Source organism: Macrotis lagotis, chromosome X, assembly GCF_037893015.1.
Source record: "Macrotis lagotis isolate mMagLag1 chromosome X, bilby.v1.9.chrom.fasta, whole genome shotgun sequence".
Lineage (NCBI taxonomy): Eukaryota > Metazoa > Chordata > Mammalia > Peramelemorphia > Peramelidae > Macrotis > Macrotis lagotis.
Window position 1 is genome coordinate 608,625,460 of NC_133666.1, and position 18,251 is coordinate 608,643,710.

At 34.8% G+C, this 18,251-nt stretch overlaps 1 protein-coding gene across 2 annotated transcripts in view; it reads right to left on the minus strand.

The window, feature by feature from the left end:
* The window catches only part of COL22A1 (collagen type XXII alpha 1 chain), a 665,867-nt gene that overhangs the window by 118,053 nt on the left and 529,563 nt on the right, over nucleotides 1–18,251 (minus strand). For both annotated transcript variants that reach the window (XM_074202703.1, XM_074202704.1), the window contains exon 40: nucleotides 14,007–14,084. In XM_074202703.1, coding sequence (XP_074058804.1) covers nucleotides 14,007–14,084 — 78 coding nt within the window. The remainder of the gene's footprint in view (nucleotides 1–14,006; nucleotides 14,085–18,251) is intronic.

Here is an 18,251-nt window from a genome sequence, read left to right on the forward strand (position 1 = left end):
AAAATAGTAGAAAAACAAAATACAGTAACCAAGTCAATGCAGTTTTTCCTGGAGCAAGAGTAAATCCTATCAGAATTTTCTTCAATCTAAATATCTTGATTCCCCTTCTCCCAAGAGAAGTAATGATAAAAATAATAACAATGAATAATATTCTCAGATACTGTCAAGGTTTGTCAAGTGCCTTACATAATTCATTTTTGTTCAGATGTATGATTCAATATTTATAAGAAATTTCCAGTATACAAACTCCCTTCATCAATAAAGATCAACAACTTATTGATAACTGAAAAGATAGTTATAAATAAATTTTATAAGGTTGTCAGATTAACAATTTGAGTGACAATAGTATCTAAACAGTGTGTGTCAGAAGTAGGATTTGGAAATAGTTATTTCAAAGATCAATCTGTTGAAGTACTTTGCTTCAAAGAACTCATTTCTATAATTATCAAAATCTGACTCAACTCATATTAAACCTAATATAAAGAAAACTGTCCTTGAAGTCAGTATAACTTGCATTTCAGTTCAACCCCTTAAAAATACTGAGTGACAGAATAAGGCACTTAAGTACAGCTCTCTAAGGTTAAAAATTGTTGAGAGAAAGCCTACTTGCCTTAGTTAAGGGAGTTTCCTTCCCTGGTAATTCCTTAGTACCTACCTAGTGTTTAACTTTTATATGCTGGGTATTCCTCTAGATTTTATAAGTACAAAATCAAAAAAAAAAAGAAATGTACTTTTTAACAGAAATATCTTTACTATCAGTAAACGATCTACTGGGGATGTGATATTGAGTAATTTCAACTAGTATTGAGTACATTTGATCCTGCACTGTCTAGACTTTGGATCTACTGTCCCAAGTCTTATTCATACTAGCAGGTCAGGTCTTCACATGGTAGTTCCTACATTTATACTTTGCCAAAGGGTTTGTGGGGAGGTATTTTATAAAATTCTATAGCTCAAAAGTCTCCAACAACTGGAAATTCCTCAATGATTATCAGTTGATATAAATTAGTCAAATCGGTTTAACTGGTTTTTAGAATAAGGCTTTTACCAGAATATTCTACACAACATTCCAGTCCCTCTCTCAAACAGGGATATACTCTCCATCAAGGACCTATAGAGACCGGGGAAAATGGATTCAACCTTTCAACATGTGATGTAACAAAATGGTAATTCAGAACTCCTAGAATACCTTTGGTTGGAAGAAGTTTACTCTTCCCCTCCACTCAACATGGAGCCCTTATGATGTTTCTTTCTGCTGGACTCCTGGTAAGGATGTAGTTGTTTTTTCTGAGTGTATCCAATTTGTCCTTGGCTTTCTATGTAGATAGACACTGCTGCCAGTCACAGTTATTTCTGGAGATGTTGCTAAGGCACTGATGAGAAGTCCAAATTTTTCAAATGTTTCAAAGTGTGAAAGATCTTCCTGTTGTCTCGAAATTTTGAAAGGGGGAGAATGGGAAGATTCCAAGCTCTTCTCTTCCCCACAAACAAGTGAGTTCTTGGTTGCATGACTGGATTGCCTTCACTTAGTTCACACTCAAATGCTGAGATCCACCCTAATACTCTTGCCCTAAACTCCAACTTCTGACCTCTGTCTTCCTTTAAGTTCCAACAAAAATCCAACCTTCTATAGGAAGTCTTCCCCAACACTTCTTATTTCTAGTGCCTTTCCTCTTGTAATTATTCCTTCTTATTTTGTATATTTTTCACTTTGCAAATATTTGTTTGCATGTTGTCTCTTACATTAGATTACAAATTCCCTGAGGTCAGGGCCTATTTTTTGACTTTTTTTGTATTGCTGGCACATTTTGCAATGTAGTAGATGCTAAATAATTTGATTTATTGATGTACTGACTTCATGATCTATACAAAACCTCACAAGTTATGATTAAGTCTCCTCAATCAATATCAAAACATTTTTTTATAGTGCTATTCAATCAAGTGACTCTCACATTCAACTCCTCAACTTGATAAACCAGATTATTTACATTTAGTTTAATGTCCTTTGACTGATTCAATAACTTTGTTCTCATTTGACAAAGCTGTTGGAGTGTAGCATATCTCATCAATTAGTAGTTAGCATTTATATAATACTTTTAAGTTTTGAGAGCATTTTCCAAATATCATCTCATTTTATATTTGCAAGAATCTTGTGAGATATTTTGTAGTTGAGGAAACTGAGATAAATAGATTAAGGGACAGGATATTACAATGCTACTAAGTGTCCAGAAGTTAGATACTTCAATTGGGGTAGGAGTGATTGATTGGTTCAATCAATCCCCCCCCCTTAAATTCATAATAGCTCTGTGAATTAAAAACTATAGTTATCATTAGGATATTGTTATAATACTATAGTTATTATATATACTATCATGAGTATTGTTCCTATCTTACAGGTGAAGAAATTGAGGTTTAGGGGTGAAGAGAGTTACTTAATATAATTCAATGAAACTGGTTAGGAAGAATCAGAAAGCAATATATGGTCATTAGATAATAAGATTTTGGGGAGAATGAATCTTAGAGGTAATACTAATAGCATTCTATTGGCATTGTAGTTATTTGTCCTTTTTTCTTGTCTCCTTTACTCCACTATAAGGTCTGTGAATTCAAGGGTCTTGCCTTCTTCATTTCTGGAGCACCATATCCCAAAACAATTTGCATCAGAGCCAGAGCTTTCTCTCTTAAACCAAAGTATCTCTACACTCTTCCCTTTTCTCTTTTTCCTCTCCTCCATCTCTCTACTCTCATCTCACCTTTGAATCTTTTATTCTGTCTTAAATGCCTGGGACATAGAGGCTCAGGCCAGTAGCCAAAGAAAAGACATGTGGAAATCCGATAACCAAAGCCCAAGTTGAAGTTCAGTAAGTCTGAGCAGTGGAAATATACCAAAACAAGATTAGATTTATAGCCTCTGGGGTAGACCTGGCAAATTGCTTTTCAGCTGGTCTCTCTTTGAGAGGAGTGTTAGTCTTTTTACTATATAGTTTCCTTCTTTGTTTCCATCACTATCAAGAGTAAGCTTTACACTGGATAGGCCCAGGGATACTCTTCATTAGGTTATGTAAATTTTATTTCATAATGTCAGTATGAAAAGACTGGCTGGTACAACAGAAATGGATATGGTTGAATATATAGCAAGGGTTCTTACCCAGGGGTCTCTATGAGGTCCATGGATAAATTTCAGAGGTTTCATGAATTTGGATGGAAAAAATCATAACTTTATCTTCATTTATCTGTCATTAAAATGCAATATTTAATTATGAATTTAAAAGTAAAACTTTTCGAAAAGGGGACCAATTGGCTTTTTGTAAGGGTTTTCACACACACACACACACACACACACACACACACACACACACACACAAACACACACTGATGCAGACATTCAAAGATAAAGAGAAAAACAAAGATAAAGAGAAAAACAAAACAAAACTTAAGGGCTCCTGATACATGATCTGGAAAACCAGGTTCAGGTCCTAGCTCCCATGATGTGACCTTTAGAAAGATACTTAGGAGCACAGGATTTAGAATTGGAAAGGACATGAAAGATATTTGTTTGTTTGTTTTTAAGGTTTTTGCAAGGCAATGGGGTAAAATGGAGTGCCCAAAGCCACATAGCTAGGTAATTATTAAGTGTCTGAGGCCGGGTTTGAACTCAGGTACTCCTGACTCCAGGGCCAGTGCTCTATCCACTGTTCCACCTAGCCGCCCCAACATTAAAGGTGTTTAAGTATAAATTCAATATTTTTAAGGTCAGGAAAAGAGAATAGAATTGTCCAAGTTCCAACAAGCATTGAATGATAGAGCTGGGATTCCAACCCAGTTCTCTTGACTCCAAATTTAATGGCTTTCCACTTTATGACATGCCTCCATTTCCTGGCAGCACTAAAATCAATAAATGTTCAGCCTACTAGGTCTGCTACTAGCACTTTATTTCTTTGAAACTCAGTTATCTCATAAGAAAAAATGAGTATAGTAATTATTCCTAAAGCAAAGCATTTTATGAACTTTAAATATCTATGAAATATAGATATTGTCAGTGTTGTTATTCCAAGAATCCTTAGTTCCTTCCAGTCCAGTTCTTTCCTGATTGCTCTAGATGCTGGTGGTTCCCCATGCAAATTTGTGTTTATGTATACATACATAAAGACATATATATGTATACATATATGCTTATGTGCTTTTCTGTGTATATTCTTTTTCTGGAGAATATCAGTTCCCTGAAAAAAGCTGACTTGTTCATGGTTACCTCTATATCCCATAGTGAATAGCACAGGTTACTAAGGCTTATTGAGCTAGTGATTACCCGTGTCTGATATATGTTAGCTATGGCATAGGGTCCTTAATGTACCATCAGAGATAGGATGGATGACATCCTTGAGAGTCCAAAGGTCCAGAGAGCACCTAGTGGTCAGTGGATGATTTGTTTTGGATAAATTTATTTTAAATAAATAAATAAACCTCACTGTTTCTAGCTTCTTATTGACTTTCTTACAGTTTCTGACTGCCTTGAGTCATTTAAGCTTTTAATCACTGAAGTTTAGATTAGAAAGTGATATCAGAATTCACCTAGGCCCAGGCAAATCTTTACCATAATATCCCTGAACATCAATATTTATTTAATAATCCCTGTTAAAAAAGGAACTAATTCTCAAGACAATTTTTAATATCATGATGGTTATTTTTTGTCCTTAAATTTAGTTGAAATCAGCCTCTTCAGGTTCAATCATGATTTCTAATTATGTCCTTCGTAGCTAAGAAGGGGTAAAAAGAAATCTGATCTTTCTTCTATGTGACAGTATGTCAAAACACTCTCTTTCTCAATCTTCCTATTCCCAGAATCTAGTTTCTTGTGATTTTGTTGGTCCTAAATTGACACCATTTCTGGCTTCAGAACACTAAACTGACCATATTATGTTCCCGTGTAGCCCTAACATCTTCCTGACTTTCCCTCTACCTGCATCCTTTACATGATCCATCATTCAGATCAGTTGGAGTACTGCCTACCCAGTTGAGATGATGCTGCCCTCTGCTGTTCACCATAAAACTTGATGTTAAAAAAAGCACAATTCATTTGGCCTCCTTCCTCAAACCACTATACGGTAGCCACTATTATGTCTTGATATTATCTACCAATTGTGAGCTCCATAGCACTTTCTAATTCATTCTCTCTCTCTCTCTCTCTCTCTCTCTCTCTCTCTCTCTCTCTCTCTCTCTCTCTCTCTCCCCATAGCACTATAAGCTTCAAGCTCTAAAAAATAATTTATTTATAATTCTTGATGCCTTTGGAATTATAATTATTATCTCATTTGTTCTACAGATAAAGACATTATGCTGTTTAAATGTCAACTACTGTAGTTCAGGATCTACTCTGCTACCCCCAACTATTGGTGACATCTCTGGAAAACACTTTGCATATATTTTATATTTATCAGTGAACATAATGCTTCACCTTAATAGAAAGTAAGTTCTCTGAGGGAAAGGACTGTTTTCATTTTGACTATATACTCAGAATGATTTAGTAGGTATCTAAAATTTTTTTTTGAATGACTGAAAATTAAGTGAAAATTAAATATGGAGAATGCTTGTTTTATTCCATAAATTTAAAATAAATATTACAAAAGAAAATTAAATGAATTGCTCAAGTTAGGTGTCTGGGTCAGAACTCGAATTGGGGATTTTTAATGTTAAAACATGTTCTTTTTTCACTGGAGAGGTTGAGTTTCAGCACATGGTTTCAGCATATCTCAACTAAAGGAACCTAAGAATAGCTTCAATGAATCTTAGAATTAGAAAGAACTTCATAGGTCACCTATTCCAGAATCCTAGTCAATGCATGAATCATTTCCACAGCATACAGATGAATGAGCATTCAGCTGCTGCTTCAACACCTCCAGTAACAGGTGACTCACTACTTCTTTTGAGCTTCATAGCATTTTCTTTGTAGCACTCTCTCTCTGTCTCTCTCTCTCTTTGTCTCTCTGTCTCTCTCTCTCTGTCTCTCTCTCTCTCTCTCTCTCTCTCTCTCTCTCTCTCACACACACACACACAGACACACATATTCTTTCTGTTTTTCTATCTCTCTCTCTCCAATTATATGTGGAGTTATATACCTATATGTAAGCAATTTTTCTATATAATTATATTTATATTTATATACATGTTTGCTATTATCTCTCCATACATACATATGTGTACAATTATGACTATTTAAATAAACGATTGTGAAAATCTAGCTCAAATAACATCTACTTCTTGAAGCCTTCAGTGATTCCCTAGGTAAGAATTTATTTTTCCTGCCTCAGACCTCACATAGTGCTTTGTTTGCATCTTCCTTAATGTATTCCCAATATTCCATTTTTCATTTTAGTTATTTCTGTGTTCTCTGTCAATAAACTCGGGGGTGGGGAGGGAAGTGTCAGTAACCCATTTCTGTACATAATATTCATCTAATAAATGTTTTGTTGAATTGGATTGAATCTGAGATCTCATTGCCATATTGCTCTCTGGAGACAGGTAATAAATTGCGTTTATCTCTTCATCTCCCCTGTTGCAATGCTTTACATGAGGCACTTCCTACAATAATAATTATAAGGAATAATGCATAAATGAAGGGATGACAAATAATATAATGTATACATAACCAAGAAGAATCATGACATTGAGGGCCCAGTTCATTTCTATTTCTTAAAACACTAAACATGGTGACTTATAACTTAAATGAATCTCTTCAATTAATGATTATTCCTGCACATGGACATAGAAGATGAGGTTTTGAGTTTCTGTTCTGCCATTTTACTTATTAGCTGTGCGATCCTGGCAAGTCATTTCTCCTCTCTTACACTTAGTGTTCCCATATAAAAATTGACATAAAAGGTAGTGCTATTTCTTAAGGTTGTTGTGAGGGAAAAGTAAAATAATGCTTGAGAAATTTTTGAGAAATTTAAGCATAGAATAAATGTGAAAATTTATGAGGATGGCTGAAGGTCTACAAGGATATTCAAGTGGATTCTGAATCATTGAATGCTTTTGTTGTTCAATAATTTTTTTTAGTTGTATCCAATTCTTTTGACTCTATTTTGGAATTTTCTTAACAAAGATACTGGAGCAGTTTGTCACTTCCTTCTCCAGCTCATTTTATAGATGAACTGATAAACAGAATTAATTAACTTGCCCAGGATCACTCAGCTAGTAAGTGTCTGAGGGCATATTTGAACTCATGAAGATGAGTCTTCCAAGGCCAATGCACTAACTTAAATTTAAATTATTTTATAATGTACTGATTTAAAAATTGTTGCTCCATGCATAATAGACAGGATCAATCTATTGACCAGTATAGTTGATTACCCAGAACATCCCATTTCCCCTAAATATCAAATAATATATTTTCTTAAGCACTTATGGATATGGAAGAGAAAAAAGATATAGCCACAAAAGGGTAGAAAGTATGATTCAAGAATTTTGGAGACTAGTCATTCTTGGAAGACAATGTTCAGGAAAAAGGAGAAGAATGGTTTCCATGGTTTCCAATGCCTAATTACAAGTACACAAAGAATGAGTTAGAAATAAATTGAACTATACACAAAGATGGCAAAATTGGCGTCACTAAGTATTAGAACTGAATATTTCAGGTTTGGAAGGAATCTCAGATACCATCTAGTCCAATCTCCATAAAAACACTAAAATCTTTTATGTAGCCTGCCAAGAACAGAATACAGATTTCTATATTCTGCAGACTTAGAAAATCTTAGAAAATCTGCCTTTTTTCTTAATTCAAACCAATATCCCATTATCTTTCTTGGCTGGCATACCACACTAGTGACAATGAACTTTTTAGGCTAAATGCTGACTAGTTATGCTTCATTAATTTGGGGTTTATGAGGATAATCCTTTGAACTGAAGTAAAAGAAAGATCAAAATCTATAAAATTTTATTATATCAGATTTGGCCCAATGATCTATTCTTTTTTTTTAGGTTTTTTTTTTTGCAAGGCAATGGGATTAAGTGGTTTGCCCAAGGCCACACATCTAGGTGATTATTAAGTATCTGAGGCTGAATTTGAACTCAGGTACTGCTGACTCCAGGACCGGTGCTCTATCCACTGCGCCACCTAGCCGCCCTACAATGATCTATTCATAAATGATATTGGAACATTGAATTTGCCATCCAGAATGAATTCTTTCAACTTTCTAATATCTGCAAATTTTAATCAATGCCTCAATTCAAGGCAATGATAAAAAAGATATATAGAATTAGATGAAACACAGAACCCTGAGGCACTCCAATAAAGGCCTCTTAAGTTCACAAGAAATCATTAATCATCACTCTGTCTAGTCTTTCAACTAGTCCTAAATCTACTTAATTTTACTATCATCTACCCATGTTTAATGTTCCATAAAAACTGCAAGAAAGGTTTTGGCAAACTGATTTATTTGACCAACTCTCCTTGCCTTCATATTGAATTATTTCTTTTTTGGCTTCAATATTTTATTCATTATATCTTTTCATGTGTTCTGGACTGACTTCTCCTAAATAATTTCTGCCTGTGGGATTTTTAAATATTATCTCTCTGAATACTTTCAAATTTTTTTCAAAATCGAATGTCAGACAAGTCATGACTTTATACTATTTTCTGGTTCAACTGTGAAGATGGAGTTATCACTTTACTTCATTGTTCCTATCATTACTACTCCAGAAACCAGTTCCTCTCAGTGAAGATCAAATACAAAATGGAATTTCCCAATTTGGATTCATCCACCTTTCAAATTATGACATTATCATAAAGACAAGCTAAAACAAGTAATAAATACTTTGCATTTAGCAGAGAGCTTCAGCAGTTTTCTTGATAACTGAAGTTGTCCATCATTGTTATATCATGACTCTTTACTAGACTTAGGACTTCTTTCTCAGAATCCAGCTTTCTCCTCTTTTTTTCTGAAAGTCAGTGATGATATACTTAGATGACAGCACATTTTATCACTTAACTCTGTGCTCTATGTCCGCTGACCTTCATAAAATGTTCTTCATCAAAACTGACTCTTCTGGATCATGGGTCTCCATAGATGAATATGATATGCTTACAGTCAATGGTACATCATCCATTTATCCTAATGTTGTGCATTTTGAATACTATTTACCCTTTAAAACCTATATTTTAATCATGGATATTATGCCACCAAATCACAGTGATACTTATGAATTTAATTTGGTCATTTTTATATTAATTTTTTTTGTATTTAAAGATTTGAGTCTATGAGTTTTTTCATTTTAATTAAGTGTTAATTTTTTTTCTGCTATAAAATTCTATCAATTGCTATTGTTCTTTCTAAACTGTAGTAGGGTCTTTTGTTTGGTGTATTCAGTTTTCTTCCTGCTATTTTCTTTTTGTTTTAAAGTTCCTTTATTAGGTTTGAAAGATTCCAGGCAAACACTTACAAGCATTACAACTAGATGAATCCCATACCTGGCTAGTAAAAAATTATGCTGAAAATCATTGCCCAGAAAATCAAATCAAATTCTATTACCCCTTTCTATGGTTTTTCAAGGCAAATGGGGTTAAGTGGCTTGCCTAAGGCCACACAACTAGGTAATTATTGTCTGAGGTCAGATTTGAACTCAGGTACTCCTGACTCCAGGGCTGGTGCTCTATCCACTGCACCACCTAGCTGCCCCAAATTCCATTATCTGATATCACTTTCTCAAGCAGGTGTTTACTTCACAGATCTGTTGATCTCTTTTGAATCTCTTGCCTTTGATGGACATCAGTGATGTAAAAACAACCATTAATGTAACTAAAACCTTGACCAAGACTTGTACTCTACATTCTTTCAGAGAATATCATTTCTATTCATTTGCATAATCGGGAAATGGGTGGTAGTCATCTGTTTTGACAAGAATTGGGAATTCCTCTTTTACCCCAGGCAAAAGTATAAAATAGCTTTCTCTATAACTTATAGTCAACATATAGCTATCTCATTATCTCTTTTATAAGTGTCAACAATACTTCCTATTTATCTCTTCTTCCTCTGATTTTTAAAAATGGTCCTTTACCTGACGATAACATTGAGTCTACAGTGTGATTCTGCTTCCTCTTCAGAGCATTTGAATTCTTTTACTCAAAGAAGGGGTTTGCTAATTTTTTTTTCTCCCACTCTAAACATCTGTATTAATATAGACATTAAAACCAGTTAAAATAGCCCTGGTAGATGATCATTAATCTGTTCTTTTAAAAAATATTTATTTATTTATTTATAATAATCCATATACATATTTATTTTTAAGTTACAAAATTTCCTTCCACCCTCTGTTCCTACCCCACTCCCCTCAGTGGTGAACAGTCAGGTTAGCATTGTACATACAAATTTTGGATAAATGTTTACCTATTAGTCATTTTCAGTATGAGTAATTAGGACTAATGGAAAGAGATACATGAGAGATAATTTTTATAAAGTGTTCAGTTCTTAAGGATTGTTTTATTTTCTTTTTCTTTTCTTTTGTTTTGTTTTTCTTCCACTGGATGGGGATAACGTTGTTCATAGCTGGTCTAATACAGTTGTCCTAGTTCTCTGAACTGGTGAGAGGAGCTATTTCCATCCAGGCTGATCATCTCACAGTGTTCTTGCTAATGTGTCCATTGTGCTCTTGGTTCTGTTCCTTTTGCTCAGGATCAGATCCTGTAAGTCATCCCATGCTTCTCTAGAGTCCGATTATTTATGGTTTCTTAAAAAACAATAATATTCCATAGTATCCATATACTATAACTTGTTTAGCCATTCCTCAGTTGATGGGTATCCCCTCAATTTCCAAATGTTTGCCACTATAAAAAGGGCTGCTATTAATATTTTGGAACATGTAGGACTTTTCCCATTTTTTATAATTTCTTTTTTTTAATTTTTAATTTTTTAGGTTTTTGCGAGGCAAATGGGGCTTGGCCAGGGCCACACAGCTAGGTAATCATTAAGTGTCTAAGGCTAGATTTGAACTCAGGCACTCCTGACTCCAGGGCTGGTGCTTTATCCACCGCACCACCTAGCCACCCCTATAATTTCTTCTATATATAGATCTAAAAATTGGAATTTCTAGTTGAAAGTTGTGTTGCTTTTTTAGGGATAGTTTGATATTGCACCTCAGAATAGCTGTTCATAACTCTACCAGCAATGCATCAATGTCCCAATCCTCACATAACTTTTCTAACATTGAGCATTTTCCCTTTTGCTCATCTTGGCCAATCTGATAGGTGTGAGGTTACATCACTTTTGTTTTAATTTGAATTTTTCTAATCAATGATTTGGAACATTTTTCATGTGATTATATATATAACTTTAATTTCTTCATTTGTAAACCATCTATTCATATCCTTTAACCATTTCAATAACCTGTTCTTAATTTCAAATGTAATGGTTCAAGGCTTCTTGGGAGAATAAGGTAAAAGTGTGACCCCATAGAGCCTTTATAAACAGGGATATTGGTGAATATATTTCTCAGAGTCTGCTTTTTTCCCTTAGAGACTCCAATTCAGAGGTTTTTGTAAGCTTACACAAAGAATTAGCAAAAAGAAGTTTCTAGGGAGTTTAACTTTTCCTGGTATGTGGCAAAGAACACAGCATCAGTGTGCTCATTGCTGATTGTCTAACTGTAATCAGAGGAAAGCAAAAGTTGAACTGATACTTCTTTGCAAAGCAGTTCTTGGAGGTGAGACAAACCTCAAGTGGAAATAGTGCTCAGACCATATAGGAGCAGAATATGAATACCCAGAGGAAATAGAGAATAGTCCTATCCAAAAGTAGGTACTGAATGTATAGAGTAAAACTAGTAGTCAATCAACAAAGAGTCAATTAGCATTTATTAAGAATCTATTCTTTGGGGAAGGTGGGAGACACAATGGATAAAAATGATGCCACTCTGGTGATGATCTTTCTCTTCTAAAATTACTTATTGTCTGGACCATTCACTTGTTAACAAAGATTCTTAAAACATCTATTTTTTTGCATGAATTATTATGTCATTCAATGTTATAAAATCTCAGCTCAGTGACTCAGTGAATAGAATGCCAGGACTGAAGTCAGGAAGACTTATCTTCATGAGTTCAAATTTGCCTTGGACTCTTACTAGTATTGTGACTCTGGGGAAGTCTTGTTTGCCTAAATTTCTTCATCTTTGAGGAAACCATTACTTTGGTTTATTTGCCAAAAAAAAAAACTCAAATGAGGTCACAAAGAGTCAGACATGACTGAAATGACTCAACAACGAAAACAATTTTGTTGTGCACTATTCTAAGGTCTGGAGAAACAAAAAGAAGCAAAAGAGATCCCCTACCCTCAAGGAGTTCACAATCTAATGGAATTGCTCTTTAGGGAGTTAAACAGAACTCTTGGCCACAGATTCTTTCTAAACCCTGCTTCTTCAGAAAATTTGCTGAGTCTAAGAGTACCATTCCTTTCAGTTCTCTCCAGACAGAGAGGGGTCAAGGGAGGAGAAGGAAAAAGACATCAATCTAATCTTCAACATTATTGCATTTGATAAAACTGATCATATCCTTTGACCCTGCAATGCTAACACTAGGTCTATACCCCAAAGAAATCATAAAAAATGAGAGAGACCCACATGTTAAAATATTTATAGCAGCTCTTTTTGTTGTGGTAAAGAATTGGAAATCAAGGGGAGGCCCTCAATTGGGGAATGGCTGAACAAGCTATGGTATACGAATGCTATAGAGTACTATTGTTCTATAAGAAACGATGAATGGTTGGACTTTAGAGAATCATGAAAAGAATTGTATAAACTGAAGCCAAGTGATGGGGGCAGAAGCAAGAGAACATTGAAGACATTAACAACAATGTTGAGTGTTGACCAACTATGTTGGATACCTTTCTTCTCAGCAGTTCAGAGATCTAAGACAAGCCAGCAAGACCTGTTACAGACAACATCATAAACATCCAGAGAAAAGCAAAATAAAACATAACAAAAAAGACCCCATAGAATCTGAATGGATGCTATGCTCACTTTTTTTTAAAACTTCTCTTATGTTTTCCATCTTATTTCATGTTTTTTTTATTACCCTTAGGCCTTATTCTACATACACAAAATAATTAATATACGAAATATTAAACAAAATCTAGACTGTTTATCCCTGAGGGGAGGGAGTGTGAAGGGAGGGTGGTAGAAAAGTTTGTAACTTATAAAATCAAGTAGATGAATACTGAAATCTTTCATAACATGTAATTAGAAAAATAAAATAAAATATCAATTTAAAATATTATTTCAATTATTTGAAGCAATGTTTTATTGCTTAACTGGATTTTTATGCCTGATTGATTGTTGTATCACAAGGTCCTTACAGTGAAATGTTTAGAATTATGAATTTGGAGTCTATGTGCTGTATCTGAGGGGCTTAATCCAGATCATGGGAAATAACAATTCAACAGAGTGGATGACAGAGATATTTTGAAATTTTGCTATTTTTTAGTATATTCTAGCCCATATTTTCTAGATTTCCTTTGAATCTGGTGGCTATCTCAGCCACTACCAGCCAAATCCTAGAGCCACAAAGAACTGGGGACAGGGTGGAAAATGGGACTATACAAAAAGAATTGGTGCACCATCTGGTGACCAAATAATAAACTACATCCCCTTAGCTGAGTAAATAATGGACAAACTAAGGTGACAACTCTTTCTGAGAGTGCAAAGTGCAAAGGCGATTGGTGCACCATCTGGTGACCAAATAATAAACTACATCCCCTTAGCTGAGTAAATAATGGACAAACTAAGGTGACAACTCTTTCTGAGAGTGCAAAGTGCAAAGGCGATCAAATCAAGGATGGTCACAGTTGTCATTTTTAGTCCTGTGATTAGCACTTACCACCAACATTCTTGCAAAAAAAAATTATGTCATTTATGAGACTCTTAAGAACTCAGGCACTGGAATGGATTGATACCAAATAATTTACTTGGGAGTCAAGAAAAACATCACATTTTTATATAGAAAGAAGCTGGGTTCAACTACTTACAGGAGGACCTGCTACTCCAATTCCTGGGCCTCCTCTATTTCCAGGTTGGCCAGGTAAGCCTGGAGCACCTCGGTCACCCTATAATGCAGGAAGAACAAATTTATAAATTAAACCCTTTAAATAGTAGCTTAAATAGTTCTTCACAACCCAAATTCAGCTACCATAAGACAGGAAATGTTTTTAGACATTTCGTTATCATACTCATCTCTCTTTTTCAACAAGATGTCTTATCAAAGTTTCTGTGAAAATTCTACCAGCAATGTCAAACTTACCACACCCTTAGCTCCTTCTCTTGTGCACATATTGATTTTGTCTCTAAGCTATGGCCATCAACCAAATCATATGTCTAATTCTGTTAATATGTCCCCAAACTCAGCCACACACCTTCTCTGACCCTGTAGATCCACAGTTATGCAAAATCAAACTTGTGAGTGCTACAAATTCTGATTATTTCTTTACTGTAAGCCTGGATTATTCCTTCCTCAATTTAGACCAAAACCACAAAGGGTCATCTAAACTTACTGTTACCCAATGCCTGAATTTTTGACATAAAATCCTCATAAAATCCTTGACAAATGTTCAACAGGCTAGACCATCTCTGAAGAACTCTTTTTTTAGTTTTTGCAAGGCAATGGGGTTAAGTGACTTGCCCAAGGCCACACAGCTAGGTAATTATTAAATGTCTAAGACCGGATTTGAACTCAGGTATTCCTGACTCCAGGGCCAGTGCTCTATCTGCCGCACCATCTAGCCACCCCCTGAAGACCTCTTTTACTTTTTTTCTTTTGTAAGGCAATGGGGTTAAGTGGCTTGCCCAAGGCCACACAGCTAGGTAATTATTAAGTGTCTGAGACCGGATTTGAACCCAGGTACTCCTGACTCCAGGGCCTGTGCTTTATCCACTGCGCCACCTAGCCGCCCCTGAAGACCTCTTTTAATGAGGAATTTCTTTTATCTGAAGATAATCCATTTCATCCTTGAAATTTTCCTTATACTAAACTCAAATTTACTTTTCTGTATCTTCTAACAATTGGACCTATTTCTGCATTCTGTAATTACATAAAACAAGTCTGTTCCTTCTTCTATATGTTAGCCTTTCAAAATTTTGAAGACCACCATTTTTCTTCCTCCCCCACAGAAAACTTCTCTTCTTCAGATTATAAACGCTGGTTCTTTTATTTGATTCACATGAATATGATTTTATGAGCCTTCACCATCTTGGTTACCATGCTCTGGGTGCATATCTACTTATCAAGTTTCCTTCCAAAAGTAGCTTCTAGAATTGAACACAATGTTAGAGAAACCCATTTGACCAGAAGAAAAGACAATGTGACAATTTCCTTCAGCTCTTTATTTAATATTAATGTGACTTCTACTTAAGAACAGATGAATATTTGGGGAAGCAATTAGCCCATTATTGAATCTCAGTTGAATGTCTTCATTATTTTATCACTCAAAGACTACTAATTGTCCTTGAAATTTCGTTCTTTATAAATAAATGCTTCCCTCTAAGGTGATCAATGACCACCTAATTATAAAAATCAACAGCTTTGTCTTGTATTCATTCTTGATCTTTGTACAGTAACTGAAACTATTAGTCATCATCCTTAATACTTTCTCCTCCCTTATCCTCTCTCCTGGTTCACCTATATGTATGACCATTTCTCTACTTTTTCTTTCAGTATGAGTGACCTGTTTTCATATTTCTCTAACCTTTCTATCTTTTCATCTTAGTCCCACATCTTCAATTACTACCTCCATGGAAATGATGCCCAAGATTATATATGTATGTATGTATGTATGTATGTATGTATGTATCTATGTGTATATATCCTTAATCTCTCAGATGAACAGTAGTTGACTCATGCTTTCCACCAGAGTACCCCACTATTTTTCAAATTCACTATGTCCCAAACTGAATTTTTTTCTACATTTCCAAACCTGTCTTTTTTTTTCATCATTTTCTCCTTTTTCCCCCTGTTACCCAGACTTTGATCCTCATAGTCAAGTCAGAACAAGAGGACACAGTGGCAAAGGAATATTCAAAAAATATAATCTCTCAGAAAGGGAAACTGAATTTTGGATTTATCAGAGGTGGCTGTGGTTGATGTTTAGGGTAGTTTATTTTTCAAATATTACATTTCATTCATTTTCCTGCTTGTATGTTTACATTTTAGAGAAAATTTCACAGACCATTAGAAAGAAATGTCCTTTTTAAAAATACAGTATACAAATATATCAATTTTTGCATGGTCCAAAGATTATCATAAGGCACATGGGAGGAAGTGCCACTAGATGAAAAGTTTTTGGGCAAGGAGATAGGAGATATACTGGCATAAGTGACTTCTTCATTCTGGTTTTCAGTTCCCTAAGAGAGGCAGCATATGACAAACCACAAAGGGCACTGAAGTATTGGAATCAGAAGACCTGAATTCAATTCCTGATTTAATCACTTGACAGTTGTGTGACCCATGGCAAGTCACAAAAATTTTATGTGCCTCAGTTGTCCTATTTGTAGATTGAAGAGGTTTCTGTAAAGGTTTCTAGCCCTAAATCTATGAGAAATAGAAGGATTACTAAGTTACTTTCTAGTTCTAATATTCTATGATACTGAATTCTGTATCTCTTCCTAAAAGCAACTCACCCCTGAGGGGATCAGATTCTAAAGAAATTATTCCTATACTAATAATAGACAAAAGAAAAAGTTCCTTGACCATTCCCTGGTGTTCAGCCTCAACTGCTTTCTTAAACATATTTGCTGGTCTTTTGTCCATTTTAATGTGTTATGCCTCATTTTAATTCTTACCCTCTCCTGGAGACACAAATCCCCAGCTTAATAGCTTATATTCCCAATACCCAACAAACAGTTTAAATGCTGTTTCAGTGGAAGTTAAAATGTAAAGTTAAGAAATAAAAGGGTGAGTGCTTGGGGGATGGAGACAGTAAAGATGCAATGTGTTTACTCTGTTAAGGCTCTAGGGAATTGAGCAGGATTTTACCACAAATGAAATAAAATAAGCCTTTCCTAGATTTCTGGGTAATCAAGTAGGGTATCTCAATGATGCAATGGGTAAAGAAAAGCTTCAGGCTTAATTCTAATATTTGATGACACAGTTTTCAGTCTTTAATACCTACCTGACTGTAAATGATAAGGGATGTAATTTCCCTAAGTCTACTACTTATTCCCTGCTGACACTCCTCCCAACTTACATCATCTACCTCTCTTCCTAATGGCATTGTGTAAGCAGTAACCACACGCTCTCAAAGAATCATAAAATGTTAGAGTTGAAAGGGACCTCAGTTCATAGGAAATCATAACATTAGAAGAAATAATGTTAGAATCTTAGAAATATATATATAATGCTAGGAGAGCTAATGAACATTTATTAAGTATCTTCTATGTGTTTGCTATTGTGCTAAGTTCTGGGGATAAAAAAAAGCAAAATGCCTGCTCTTAATGAATTTACAGTCTACTATATACAATCTCTTACCTATAATAAATTAGAAATAATCAACAATGGGAAGGCACTAACATTAGGGTGACTTGGGAAAGACTTCTTATAGAATTGAAATGTTAGTTGAGACTTGGAGGAATCTAGGAGGTGAAAATAAGTAGGGAAAGTATTCCAGATTTGAGAACAATCTGAAAAAAATGCCAGAGCTGTGAGATGGAGTATCTTGGTCACAGAACATTGAACATAAGAACTGGAAGTAATGTTAGAACATAAAATGTTATGGAATAGAAAATGAAGAATCCTAGAGTTAAAGATCTGAGTTTATCCAGTACCTCATTTTGCAGAGAATATATCTGAGACTCAGAGAGGTAGAAGTAAGTTTCTTAAAGTCTCATATCTTATAAGATGCAGAAACAGGAATAAGAACTTCAAGTTTCTTGGCAGCAATTACATTTCTCTTTCTACCATAATAGGACACACCTTAAAACATCAAATCAAGATTCTGGATCTGATAGTTACTCTCTATATTCTGAATAACTGGTCTCTATACTTGTTTTCATAAGAACTATCTGGTATTATGCATTAAAGATGGAAGTCATCATTCTTAATTGATATGATCATTAGGACCATCTTTCAATTAAGAGAAATAAGTTTTTTTTTAGATAGCATTTTGCACACACTTTGCATATCTGAATTCTCATAACACTTGTGAAGTGGGCAGGAAGTTCTATTTAACAATTTAACAGGTAAGGAAATAGAAGATGAAAGTAGTTCATTAATTTGTTCAAGG